Source organism: Paroedura picta, chromosome 7 (genome assembly GCF_049243985.1).
Source record: "Paroedura picta isolate Pp20150507F chromosome 7, Ppicta_v3.0, whole genome shotgun sequence".
Lineage (NCBI taxonomy): Eukaryota > Metazoa > Chordata > Lepidosauria > Squamata > Gekkonidae > Paroedura > Paroedura picta.
In genome coordinates, this window is record NC_135375.1 from 95,501,932 (window position 1) to 95,514,924 (window position 12,993).

At 47.1% G+C, this 12,993-nt stretch overlaps 1 protein-coding gene across 3 annotated transcripts in view; it reads left to right on the top strand.

The window, feature by feature from the left end:
• TBC1D2 (TBC1 domain family member 2) overlaps positions 1-12,993 on the top strand; it is a 36,488-nt gene that overhangs the window by 2,015 nt on the left and 21,480 nt on the right. For 2 of the 3 annotated variants that reach the window (XR_013232668.1, XM_077345483.1), the window contains exons 2-6: positions 5,882-6,323; positions 8,371-8,494; positions 9,473-9,611; positions 10,643-10,779; positions 11,832-12,004. Coding sequence is in view for 2 of the 3 variants with exons in the window: in XM_077345483.1 (XP_077201598.1) it covers positions 5,882-6,323; positions 8,371-8,494; positions 9,473-9,611; positions 10,643-10,779; positions 11,832-12,004 (1,015 nt within the window). In the remaining variant the exon portion in view is untranslated. Of the gene's footprint in view, positions 1-2,035; positions 2,237-5,881; positions 6,324-8,370; positions 8,495-9,472; positions 9,612-10,642; positions 10,780-11,831; positions 12,005-12,993 lie in introns of those variants that run through there. The other variant, XM_077345484.1, reaches the window with a different exon arrangement.

Consider the following 12,993-nt stretch of genomic DNA (forward strand, 5'->3'; position numbering starts at 1 on the left):
ATTGTATTTTCATATAATTGGCTGCAGCACCACCCAGAGAGACTGGGCCCAGCCACTGCTTAAATCACTGTGGTGCCTTAGCCACCCCAATTAACACCATGCCACACTGTCTGCATACATAACAATTTGCATGTGCATAAATATATATAATAAATAAAATAAGACACAGGTTTGAATCCCCACTCTGCCAAGAGAAGTGGTTGAACTATCTTGGGCCAGTCACACACTCTCAGTCTAACCTACCTCATAGGTGTCATGAACCCCTGGTTCCTTCCCCCACTACCCTCTTCTTAGTCACTGGATCTCCAGGTTCTCCCGGAAAACTCCTGCAGCTCCTGCCCTGCTCTGGTCTCTTGCTCTCCCAGAATGCTCCTGTGGCTGTTTTAGCAAAGAAGTTTGGTGTAGTGGTTAAGAGTGCGGGCTACTAATCTGGCGAGCTGGGTTCGATTCTGCACTCCCCCACACGCAGCCAGCTGAGTGACCTTGGGCTCTACACGGCGCTGATAAAGCTGTAAAGCTGTTCTGACCGAGCAGTAATATCAGGGCTCTCTCAGTGTCACCCACCTCACAGGGTGTCTGTTGCGGGGAAAGGGGAGGCGACTGTAAGCCACTTCGGGACTCTTTCGGGTAGAGAAAAGCAGCATATAAGAACCAACTCTTCTTAATATGGCTGTATTTGGATGTTGTGACAGTTTACTAATTTAACAGAATTAACATTATATTTCCACTGTCATGATGGTAGTTCGTAGTCTGAGGAAGAATGCTTGCACTCGAAAGCTCATGCCTTGTTGGTCTTAAAGGTGCCACTGGACTTTGATTTTGTTTTGTTGTGCTGCTTCGGATCAACACAGCTACCCACTTGAATCTACCTCATAGGGTTGTGGTGAGGATAAAATGAAGGAGATAATTTAGTGTCCTGCTTTGGGTCTCCACAAGGGACTAGGGTAGTTTATAAATGACAGGTAAGTAAATACATGCATAATTTTTCCTTGACGTTTGGAGGCTGTAAAAATAGTGACATATTTTCTGCTACTTTCTTTTACAGCCACAAGAGGCTGCTACTGACTGGATAATAAATAGCAAAGTTTCTTCTGTTGAAGGGCTGAAATCTGGTCCAGTCCAGCCATCTTTTATAAAGGCAGATTCAAACTCAGATTTTGTTGTGTTATAAAGGCAAAGTCCTTGTTCTATCTTGTGATCCGACATTGCTTAGGACATATAAACACTTGTATCGCTAGACTCTGCTGAAGTTATCCCATTTCTCTTCCTACATTAAGACTGTTTTTTTCTTACTGACAAAGTTGCAACCTTGCTGATTTCTTTTAGCAAAAGCTAAAATGTTTGCACTGAGGTCCCAGGCTTCTGGAATTGTCTTCCTGAAGTGACCAAGAAAATGCCCACCTCATCCCTTTTCTGTTATACTGCTGGAGTATACTGGGGTTTTGTAAACTGCTGGTAATGACAGCAAAATGTCATATTTTCATGAATATTTTCTAACAAAAAAGGGAAAGGAGGAAATGACCAAATAACTTTTCATTTTCTGTTGTGTTTTCATATCCTTCCCGCACCTATTATCAGAAACCACCAACCTCGTCAAATTCCATTTGCTCAATGGCTCAAAAAATCTAGTTCTTCCTGCATATCCTGCTGTTTTATAGTGTAGGCCCCAGTGGGGCCATGACAAACACTGACCCTTAACCGCACTTCCTTGGGGCTCCGGGCTCACTCCAGTCTTGCTTCCACGCCAAATCCTTGCCTTCCCACAACTGATTTGCAGGGATGTCTACACAGGGGCTACAGGCATGTGGAAAACAAAGTGTCCAGGCTCATGGAAACTTTAGGGAGTTAATTCAAAGAGAAAGAGGACATGAGTCAATTTTTATACCCTGCTTTTCACCGGAGTCGAGGCCGCCGCTTTTAAGGCGCGCGCAAAGATGCGCCAGGCGACGGTCGCCGCATCTCCAGGCAGCCGGACCTTTGGACGGGCGCCAGTCGCCTGGATTTGCATGCATTTGCATGCATCTGCGTGCCGGCGATCCCTCCCTGAGGAGGCGTCGGTGCTGCTTGCTTTCCGTCGCCAGGGCCATGCCCGGGACCGCCTGGCACGGCACCGCCCCGCCCCCCAGCCTCCAGGAAACAGCTGGCCGCCGCTTGCCCCACAGGAGCCGCAGCCGGCCGAGCAGGAAGCCGAGCGCGCTGGGGAAGGCGCCCATGGCCCGCGGGAGGGCGAGCGCAGGTAAGCGCCGGAGAGCGCCGGGCAGGCGAGTCCCCGTTTGCAGACTCTGCCGCCGGAGAACTGACGGCTTGTGCTGAAGTCTCCCCCTGGTTTCTTTCAGCGCCCTTGGGGACACGGATCTCCCTCCCTTCTGCCGGGTTAGGCTGCACAACAGCCCTGCGAGGGAGGCTGCCCAGGGAGAAGTGGGGATTTGAACCCTGGCCGCCAGCCCTCGCCCGACGTTCTTCACTGCTGCAGAGGGTAGAGGGGCGGCCCTCGGCTCACCTCAGTGACATCGTCGCAGTCTGCCCTGCTGGATATTTACCGGCCATGCGTGCAGCCCGGGAGCTGGCGTCCTTTCCCATGGGGGGGGGGGGTGCTCATATACCTTGTAGGATGATGAGAGCCTGCGTGTTGTGGAGGTTAAGAGTAGTGACCTCTAATCTGGAGCACAACAAAATTAGAGTCCAATAGCACCGTTAAGACCAAGGAGATAGTTCAAGGCGTGAGCTTTTGAGTGCAGACACTCTTGAATAAATCTTCATTGGTCTTAAAGGTGCTATTGGACTTAATTTTTGTTGTGCTCCTTCAGACCAACACGGCTACCCGGTTGAATCTACTCTGGATAGCAGGGTTTGATTCCCCACTCCTCCACATGCAGCCAGCTGGATGCCCTAGGGCCAATGACAATTCTCTCAGAATGGTTCTCACAGAGCAGTTCTTTCAGAGCTCTCAGCTCCAGACTACCTCATTGGGTATCTGTTGTTGGGAGTGGAAGGAAAAGGTGTGTATAAGCCACAGAGATTTCTTTGAGTAGTGAAAAGTGGGATATATGAATAATAATAATTAGTGTCAAGTTGCAGCCAAGTTATGGGAACCCCTCAAGGAGTTTTCAGGGCAAGAGAAGAGCCATTGTCTTCCTCTGAATATTCTTACAGTGCAGACAACTGGTCCCTCTTGCCCACTTCTTTGGTTTTTGGCTGATGCTCAGCAGGGTTAGAATCATAGAATCAGAGAGTTGGAAGGGACCTCATGGGTCATCTAGTCCAACCCCCTGCACTATGCAGGACACTCACAACCCTATTGCTCATCCACTGTCACCTGCCACCCCCTTAAGCCTTCACAGAATCAGCCTCTCCGTCAGATGGCTATCCAGCCTCTGTTTTAAAATTTCCAAAGTTTCCAACTGAGTTTTCCCCCCTGAGTTGTGATGAGTTCCCTGAGACTGAATCTAGGCCCTTGTGCATTCAAAGACAGATGTCCTGCCTTCTTAATGTTTGCCAGACTTTTTTATGAGGCCCTATGCTTTGTAAACAGCCACCTAATCTATGGACTTTTGCAGGTGATAGTTGCTTGCACAAGTTTGCTGGCACACCTGAACTGCCATTCGAAACATAAGAGCAGACTGAGGGATTTTTTTTTTTGGGGGGGGGGGAGAGTTTCCTGTTGAGTAGACAACCAAATTCTGAATCACCACATAAGGCAAACGAGCCCACCCAAGAAAGGTGGCAGTTCTGATTTTCAGAGCAGGTTGGTGTCCCGACTGGCTGATAAACACCGGATATGGAGACTCAGTTCATTCGTTTATTATTCAGATTCCTTCTCAATATTGACATAAGGTGGATTTCATCATTCTCCTCTCCCCCATTCTATCCTCACAACAACCCTGCGAGGCAAGCTAGGCTGAGAGTGTTTCGCTGACTCACCCAGCAAGCTTCCATGGCTGACTAGGGATTTGAATCTGGTTCTCCTGGTTGCTAGTCCAGCACTCTAGTTGCTTGACCATGCCAGCTCTCACATTCTGAGTTCCAACCAATCCTGGGATAAAGGAAATTCTACGTACCATACAACTCAGGGAAGGGAAAATTCAACCAGTTGCAAATAGGTCAATACCCCACCAGCACCTCCTCAGCTGTGGCTCCTGGGAGCAGTCTCCGTGCCTGCTACAAACCCCTGAGCACTTACTAGTTTTAAAAAGCAGGCAGGTGGGCACTTGATTCAGATCTTAGTGTAGTATGAATGAGATATTTTGTCTCTGTACCATTTTCTTAATCTGCAATTGATCAGCTGAGCTGACTGCGTTATTGTTGTTGTTGTTATTATTTAACTGTCCCATCTTGTGAGACTCAGGGCTGTTTAGAATAGAATAAAGTATATAAAATTAGTATAAAAGTATAAATTTGAATGCATACATTAAATTATAGCACTTGCTATACTGTCTGTTATGCGTGGGGAGTTCGGGAGCCCAACACCTGTGACTTCCAGCATGCCATCTAGTTTCGCCTGAAATGACCTTGGCTCTAGTACTTTGTGGCCTTGCCCCAGAAGGTAGGGGCCCACACAACAGGGCTGGTGTGACAAATGTTAGCTGCGCTTGTCAGTATTAGCTTAACAAACAGAGTCACCTGAGGCAGGAAGGCCTGGAGGGTTTTCTTTTTTCTCCCTCTGAATCACTTTCTAATCCCCCTCCCCAATGAACTTGTCCTCCTCCCTCTCTATCTTATTCCAAAGACTTCTTATCTTTTCCCAATTAAAAGAAGAAGAAAATATTGTGGAGCGCCCAAGAAAACAACTCCATTGGAATGGATAAAATGTTCTACAATGCGTATTTTGTTTAATTTAAGAAAATCTTCTGCATAATTCCAGTGAATGTATAAAATGTATTTTCAAAATCTGATTAAATGTTTAAATGTGAATAATTTTAGAGACAATATACTATAACAAGTTTGATAATCCATTGTTAAAAGCTTGATGTTTTGCCTGTTGCAAAGTTTACTTGCTATCCAGATATGCTGGTTGTCTTTTTTGCGACTGTTTCATTTTAAATAATGCACTCAATCTTTACTTCAATCTTTGTGGACTTGTTTTCAGCTTTTATTTTTCCCCCCTGCCTCTCCACTTGCAAGGTCTAAGATGCATAGGTCAAGGTAGCAGAAGGAACAGCAGTTTGCAGAACTCAAGTTCTGGATGTACTTTCAACGTTGTTTTTTGAGACATTTCTACTTGAACACTTCATAAATATGTAAAATAGTATAATGTTTTAATGGGCTAAGAGCTTGTGAGTGGCCCAACAAAAATCCGTGACACAAGTGAGGTTTCAAACCTGTGTCTTCTGGTTACTGGTTCAACGCTTAACCACTCTAGCATGTTAGGATCATAGAATCATAGAGTTGGAAGGGGCCATACAGGCCATCTAGTCCAACCCCCTGCTCAATATTGACTCAGCAGCACATGGGCTGTGGGGGGGGACAGGCTTTAAAGAACAAGCCTAGAGCCAGTCTTGTTGCAAACTGTTCCTGGGTCTTTCAGGGGTGGCCAAACTGACTCTCCAGAAGTCCATGGACTACAATTCCCATGAGCCCCTGCCAGCATTGGCAGGACCTCATGGTAATTGTAGTCTGTGCACATTTAGAGAGCCACAGTTTGCCCCCCTCGGTATTAGCTGCACAAGCTACCTTGGAGCAGCTGGTGAACTACTGCAATAGTGGAAATCATGTACAGGAGTATGTCCTTTGTCTTTGTTTATCAGTTTGGGTCGGGTTGGAAAAATATGTTTTATTTTGCAGCTGGAGAAGTTTAATTTATGGCAAAAAAAATCTTCCCACTGCATGCAGATGCTGGAGTTCTTCCATTACTCATTCTTATTTGCTGTTTTTTGCATTCCAGTCACAAGAAATCTGACCTGTGGGACAACATGGAACCAGATTCTGGAAGTCGGGAGCCCCCTGTGCCAGCACCTTCAAGTAAATCAGAAGAAGAGAAGGCGGCAAGCATTGAAAGCGGGAAAAACTGCACAGTCGACCAAGCTGTTGTGTCTTCTTGTCATGAAGGCTTGGAAAATGCATGTCTGAAATCTGGCAGGGAAGCCCCCAGGAAGAAGCTCTGCGGCTACTTACACAAATGTTCTGGGAAAGCACCAATCAGGGCCTGGAAGTCTCGTTGGTTCTTTTATGAGGAGAGCAAATGCCATTTGCTTTACTACAGGACAGCCCAAGATGTTAACCCTTTGGGGAGCATCGATGTCTCCAGTGCTAGCTTCGATATCAAGGCTGGAGCGGATGAGGGAGTTTTTGAAATCAGGACTCCCAGCAAAGAGTTTATCCTTAAGGTATGTGAAATGTACATTTGACTGGTGGGTTGTGTGTTTGTGTTGAATTGTTGATGGTCTAGGCAGGGGTCTTCAAATCTTTTGAGCCTGCGTGTGCACTTGCAATTTTGTCTTGGTAGGCACAGCAACAAATTGGCTACTCCAAAATAGCTTCCACTGAAGCCAGGGCCAGCCACAGAATGATTGCCACTGCTTCACAAATCACATAGTGCAGATCTCTGTGCTGTGGTGGGAGCTGCTGCCAAAGCAACCTTTAAAAGAATTTGTACAGCCAATCAAATCTCCAAAAGAAATACCTGGTCCTGCCTACTGTCTAAATATACTTGGCAGGCACTAGAAAAGGTGTGGATGGGTGCCATGGAGATTTGGTTGTGGAGGACGGGAAGGGGAGGGACCAGACCGGACCTTAGCAAGGCATTATATAGAGAGTCTCCTCTCTAAGGCAATCATTTTCTCCAGGGGAACTGAACTCTGTCATCTGGAGATCTTTTGTCATGCTGGGATCTCCAGTCCTCACCTGGAGTCTGGCAACTCTACAACTATAGCTGAAGGGAGGGGCAGAAAGAAGTAGGTCTGTTTCTGGGGGCAATGAATGAATGTTCATCGAATGCTTGTTTTAACCTTGATATTGCTGCCCGGAAAGCATTAAAAGCCTAGATTGCCCCAGGATGAGTTCCTTAACTAGAGCTGAGTTTCTAGTTATCTGGAATCTAATATTCTCCCCTTAGACCTCTCGCCATTTATAGCTGGAGATTTTCAGATAGCCAAAAAAGATTAATAACCCTTAGTATTTTATAAATGAGAACAGGGTATAGTAAAACGTTTTTGTTCAGGAGGGTGATTTTTTTAGAAAGGCGTAGTGTTGTGGTTTTAATGTCTGTGGGGGGAAATTAGGCAGAGTTTTTTTTTTTACATTGTTTGTGGTACATCTTATACCATTTACATTGTAATGTTTTCTAATTCTATAATTTGCTTTGACAACTGTCTATACATTTATTTTTTAATTTTATTTATGTACCGCCCTCCCCGGAGGCTCAGGGAGGTTTACAGAAGAACATAAGAACAGTAAATGAAGTAAATAAGTTAAAAAAGTAAAGTAAACAGGGTGTCTGTTGTGGGGAGAGAAAGGGTAGGTGATTGTAAGCTGCTTTGTAGTAAACAGCAAGTTACAAAAAATTCAGCTTTTCTCTCTAAATCCATTAGTAATATATTTTTCACTAACACAAAGCCAAGTTTAAACACTGATTTTTCAGACGCTTCTGCCCCCCCCCCCAGTTTATTGGCAAAGAGCAGAGACACAGAATAGTTTGATCACATTATCAGCTCTGTTTTCTTTTTCCTCTTACAAAATGTTCTGATTCATTCTGACGAGGAGAAAAACTTTTTTGTCTACAGGAAACTACTGCTTATCATGAGGGCAGCCTTCTGCTTTTGTGGGATGCCAGCATTCAATATTCTGAATCAGGATGGGCACAAACCAGCTGGCAAACAAATTTGTCATAAATTTTGGCTGGCTTGTGGTTCGCGAACTGAAGAACCATCACAAGCTTCCATAAATTGTGGTGCAGTTTGTGAAGAGCAGAAAGCATACCCCTGTTTTCTGTTTCCCTGGGCTTTCTTTGGGGAGCAGAAAGTAGGTGCTCCTGCTGTTCAGGCCCCTGCTCTCTGCTCCTTGAGAAAAGCTGTGGGGAGCAGAAAGCATACCCCTGTTTTCTGTTTCCGAGAGCTTTCTTTGGGGAGCAGAAAGTAGGTGCTCCTGCTGTTCAGACCCCTGCTCTCTGCTCCTTGAGAAAAGCTGTGGGGAGCAGAAAGCAGGGTTTAAACTTTAAGTGACTCACAAACTGATGCGAACTCGGTCAGTTTGCAAATCAGCCTCTGTTCGTACAGGTTTGTGGTTCGCCACAAACCATGAACCTCACGGCAAAAATGCAGTTCGTACCCATTGGGAAATCCAATTAGTTGCTTAACAAATTTGTTCCAATTAAATTGTCTTTGCCATCATGATCTGACCTCTTATTTATTTCTGTTTTTAAAAATTCGACTACAGGCTGTCAGCAAACAAGCTATGATGTACTGGTTGCAGCAACTGCAGATCAAGCGTTGGGAGTTTTGTAATAACCAGCCTTGGAGTTTGGTAGAGGATGCTATGGACAAAGGCCCGTTTTGCTACTGTAAGTAACAGCAGTATACCTATATTAGAGTCCTTCACCCCACCCCTAGGATATTGGAGTTTCATTTTTTTGGTTTTTATAAAATTGAAACACAGGCGTTTGTGGATCAACCAAGGCTCAGGGGTAGAACTCCTGCTTGGCTTACAGGAAGTCCCAAATTCAATCCCTAGCATCTTCAGTTGAAAAGGACCAGCTGTAGGTGATGTAATAAACCTGATCCTGGAGAACCACTTCCAATCTAAGTAGACAATACTGAACTTGATGGACCAATGGGCTCTGATTCAGTATAAGGCAACTTCAAATCTACCGTACAGATGTGACACAAACTATATACTGCCTAACTATGAAAGGGAAGTGGAATCATGCATACTTCCTTTCTCCAGTGCATAAGCCCCACCCCTGGAGTCACCTGGCATTTTCAGAGTTGACCATTTCAAATTTGTAATATAGTCCAGTGTATTGTAGTACAGTCTGAATACATGAAAGCTAGCGGTTATAGGGCCCTCAATCATATATCTGTCTGCCTGGATGCCAGAATTTTTGAACTCAAAATTTGTTTTGTATTTATTAACTTCAGTTTCTCCCCCATGGAAACTCAAAGTCCACCATTTCACCCTCACAACAACCTTGACAGGAAGGCTAGTCTGGGAGTGTATAACTGGCCAAGGTCACCCAAGCCAACTTTCAGAGCCGAGTGGGGATTTGAACCGGGGTCTCCGAGATCCTAGTCTGGCCCTCAAGCTGTTGCAGCACACTGGGTCTCACTTACCTATTTGAGGCTGGATAGTAACTGTAAAGCGGACCAAATCTGAGATTTGCATTTTGTTTGATGAAGCAGTTGTTTCCTCGTTTGCATTAGGAGAAGCCAAAAAGAAGACAGTGGTTGCATATTTTCTGTTCCCTATGGCCCCTCTGTTAAAAAGCCTTCCTGAACTCCATCAAGCGTTTTGCAGCTCTTTCTCTTATCTTCCTTTTTAGCTGAGGCAGAACACGAGTTTTTGCCCCCCGTGAAAACTCCCACAGATGTGGTTGGCATAAAGGCAGCTTCTCTACCAGCTCCTCAGTCCTCTGTACCTTTTCAGAACATCTCCCTCAAGCATCCATGGATCGAAATACAGTACGTGGTTTCATATACTGACATTCCAGAAAAGCGGCTAGTTTGTTTTGCCAGTAACAATGGAGAGCATTGTGGCACCTTAAATATCTGCTGACATATTGTGCCAGGAGGTTTTTGAAGGCAAGGGTTTAGTGTGTCACATGCATTAAGTAAACCAGTAATCCCAACATGGAGTCCACAGGCACATTAATGACCCCCAGTGTATTTCCTGGAATGCACTTGCATTGAGCTGCTCCTTCACCTCATTGGCTTAGGAAGTACTTCACAAGATGCCAGAGATTTTGCCTCCGCCATAGGCACATGCTTGGATTAGGCCTTCCTAACGTTCTGTGAGCCTCTTGTAGCAGACAGTGGTAAGGCAGCCGTCATGCTGTCTGAAGCTCTGACCATGAGGCTGGGAGTTCGATCCCAGCAGCCGGCTCAAGGTTGACTCCATCCTTCCGAGGTCGGTAAAATGAGTACCCAGCTTGTTGGGGGGTAAAACGGTAATGACTGGGGAAGGGAATGGCAAACCACCCTGTATTGAGTCTGCTAAGAAAACACTAGAGGGCATCACCCCAAGGGTCAGACATGACTCGGTGCTTGCACAGGGGATACCTTTACCTTTAACATTCTGTAGACCCACCTTACCTTTTTGATTGGACCCAGTATCTCTTAACAGCTGTTATGGAGCTGGTTCTACTTCTCCACAAAAGCGATTTTGTTATTGTGCCCACTACCTATTCTCAAGAATCCAGAAGTGTCTATAACTTCGGCACACCCGAAGTAATTTTTGGTTGTTGTGTACATGCTGGATATGGGGAAAAGATTCTTATCCATGGTTAAACGACAAAGGTATCCAACAGTAAAACAAATGTGTCAGGAAGATTAGGCTAGAACTCTTCTCCTTGGCATGTTGGAGAGCTGAATATTCAGTCCCCATCTGACATAGCCCCACTGCAGATCTGCCTCCTCAGTGAGAGTTAGGTCTCTGCTTTTATCAGTTATTATAATTCCTTCCTGACCATCTGCCGATGTTTGTGTGATCTCAGGAACACCGTGCATAATCTTTGTGGCAACCGGCAGAACCGAGGAGATTGCGGTGGTACACTTAGTTTTGAGGAGACCCAAGAAGATTTTGAAATCATCGCTGAGGAAGAGCACGGGGGAGCAGAAGCTGAGGAAACAGGTGCTTCTAGTGGTGCACGTCATTATCATATAAAGAGCACATCACTGGTGACCATGATACACATCTCTGTTGGGATCATGAGGTGGTAGAACTACTGTTGTGGTTCTAACACTTCACGATCCTGAACGAGATGTGTATCATGGTCCAATGAATAGAGATGAGGGTGAAAAATGACAAACCAGGGAAAGTTGGAGAGAGGAAGGGAAGGGGACTGTCAGCCACTTTAAGACTCCATCGGGTAATAAAAAGCGGGATACAAAACCCAGCTCTTCTTTTTTCGTGTTCTGAAACCTCTGTAAGGGCGATTCCGCACCAGCGGTCCCATTCTGAGCTGCCGCTGGTGAAATGCTGTAGGACACATTTCAGCACCAGATCATCTCCGGTGTGGAAATGTGTACCATGGGGAACACATTTCAGCGGGACACCCAGTCGACCCGGGAAACGCGGTGGCAGAAGTAGGTTCCGCCATGTGGTGGGGGTGGCGGGTGGTGTTGTAGTTTGCTGGATGCTGGGATTGCATTCTGCACAATCCCCCCTGCCTGCAAATGAAACAACAATGCCCTGGTCTGCCCTGCGGTGACAGGATACGCTGTGAAGCCATCCAAGGCATTGTTTGCCCCTGGAGGCCTGCTGTGGGACAGACCCCATTGGCCCCTGCAACACCAAAACGAAATATAAAAGAATTCGTGTTCCCTTAGCACGGGGCTTCTGGGGTCTGATCCATGCCAGGCCCAGCAGAGCAGTAGCCTGGCGACAACATCATATAAACACAAGGATTAGCCCCACTTCCGTATGTCTGCCCTTTTGGTCTCTGCCCATGCGGAATTGCCATAAGATGGCCATAAATCAGCTGTTACTGACAGCACTTAGCACCTCCAAATGTCACTGACTGAAGAATTAAGTATTTAAATGTGACTTTGTTAAATCTAGAAGAGGAGGTGCACACTACCCCTTTCCTCAGAATCAATCCCAGATTTATCTTAAACCTGTCTGACTTCTTCCCTGGTGAACAAGAGTATTCCTTTCTTTAACCCTGCTTGTTTTCTCCTCAGTCAGTTCAGAAACTCAAGAAAATTCCAGAATGAAGATCAAGCCTGCCTTTATTCGAAAAACGAAAAAAGGGAACAGTGGTTTCTCTTACTTTGCAGAAGGGATGGGACAGGAGAAAGTAGCTTCCTTGAAGTACCAAATTTTAATCCTCACAGAAGAAGTCAAGTCCCAGAAGGTAAATGTGACATTGAAGAGCGTATTTGGTAGGGCTTGAACCACAATTTGTGAACCCACACACAGAAATGGGCTTTAATAGCCCATTCGGCTATATCCCATCTGTTCCTCATAAATAAAAAAGTAAGGCCACTGTAGGCTGTACCTGTCCAGGATTGAGGCCAACGGCAATTGGCCCCTCATCCAGGCTGACAGCCTTCCCAGTCAACCAGACAATCAGGTGAGCCCCTCACCTGACTGGCTGCAGCTCCAGCCCAATAGGAGGCGCAACACGCCTCACAACCCGCCCCCACCACCCGCGTGCCCTCACTCTCGCCCAAAGACGAGCAACCCGCCCCGAGGAACGCCACCTGGCTCCAAAGGGGAGCCTGCTGCGCTGGACACCGCAGCCCCTCACTCCCCCCCTCGCCACAAGCCACGGACCCCCTGACCCCAAAGGGGAGTCCACAGTGCCGGACGCCACAGCCCCTCACTCCCCCCTCCCCTTTGCCACGAGCCACAGACTGCCTGGCCCCAAAGAGAAGCGTGCCGGACGCCGAAGCCCCTCTCTCTCCCCGCCCCCTTGCCACGGACTGCCTGGTCCCAAAGAGGAGCATGCCGGACGCCGAAGCCCCTCTCTCTCCCCGCCCCCTCGCCAAGGACCCCCTGGCCCCAAAGGTGAGCCCGCCGTGCCAGACGCCGCAGCCCCTCACTCCCCCTGCCCCCTGCCCCCTTGCCATGAACCACGGACCACCTGGCCCCAAAGGAAAGCCTGCTGTGCCGGACACCGCAGCCCCTCACTCCTCCCACCCCCCGCCCCCCCTCCATGAGCCACGCACCGCCTCCGTCCCCGGGAGCTGTCGCAAACTCCCACTTCTGTCCCCGAGGACAGGCCTGCTGCAAGAAACGCCTGCATGGCCCGCCCCGGAGCCGCGCCTGGACTCCGCACCCACCCCCACCCACTGACGGATGCCACCCACATCTGCTAGTTAATGAACTGGCTATATTCAT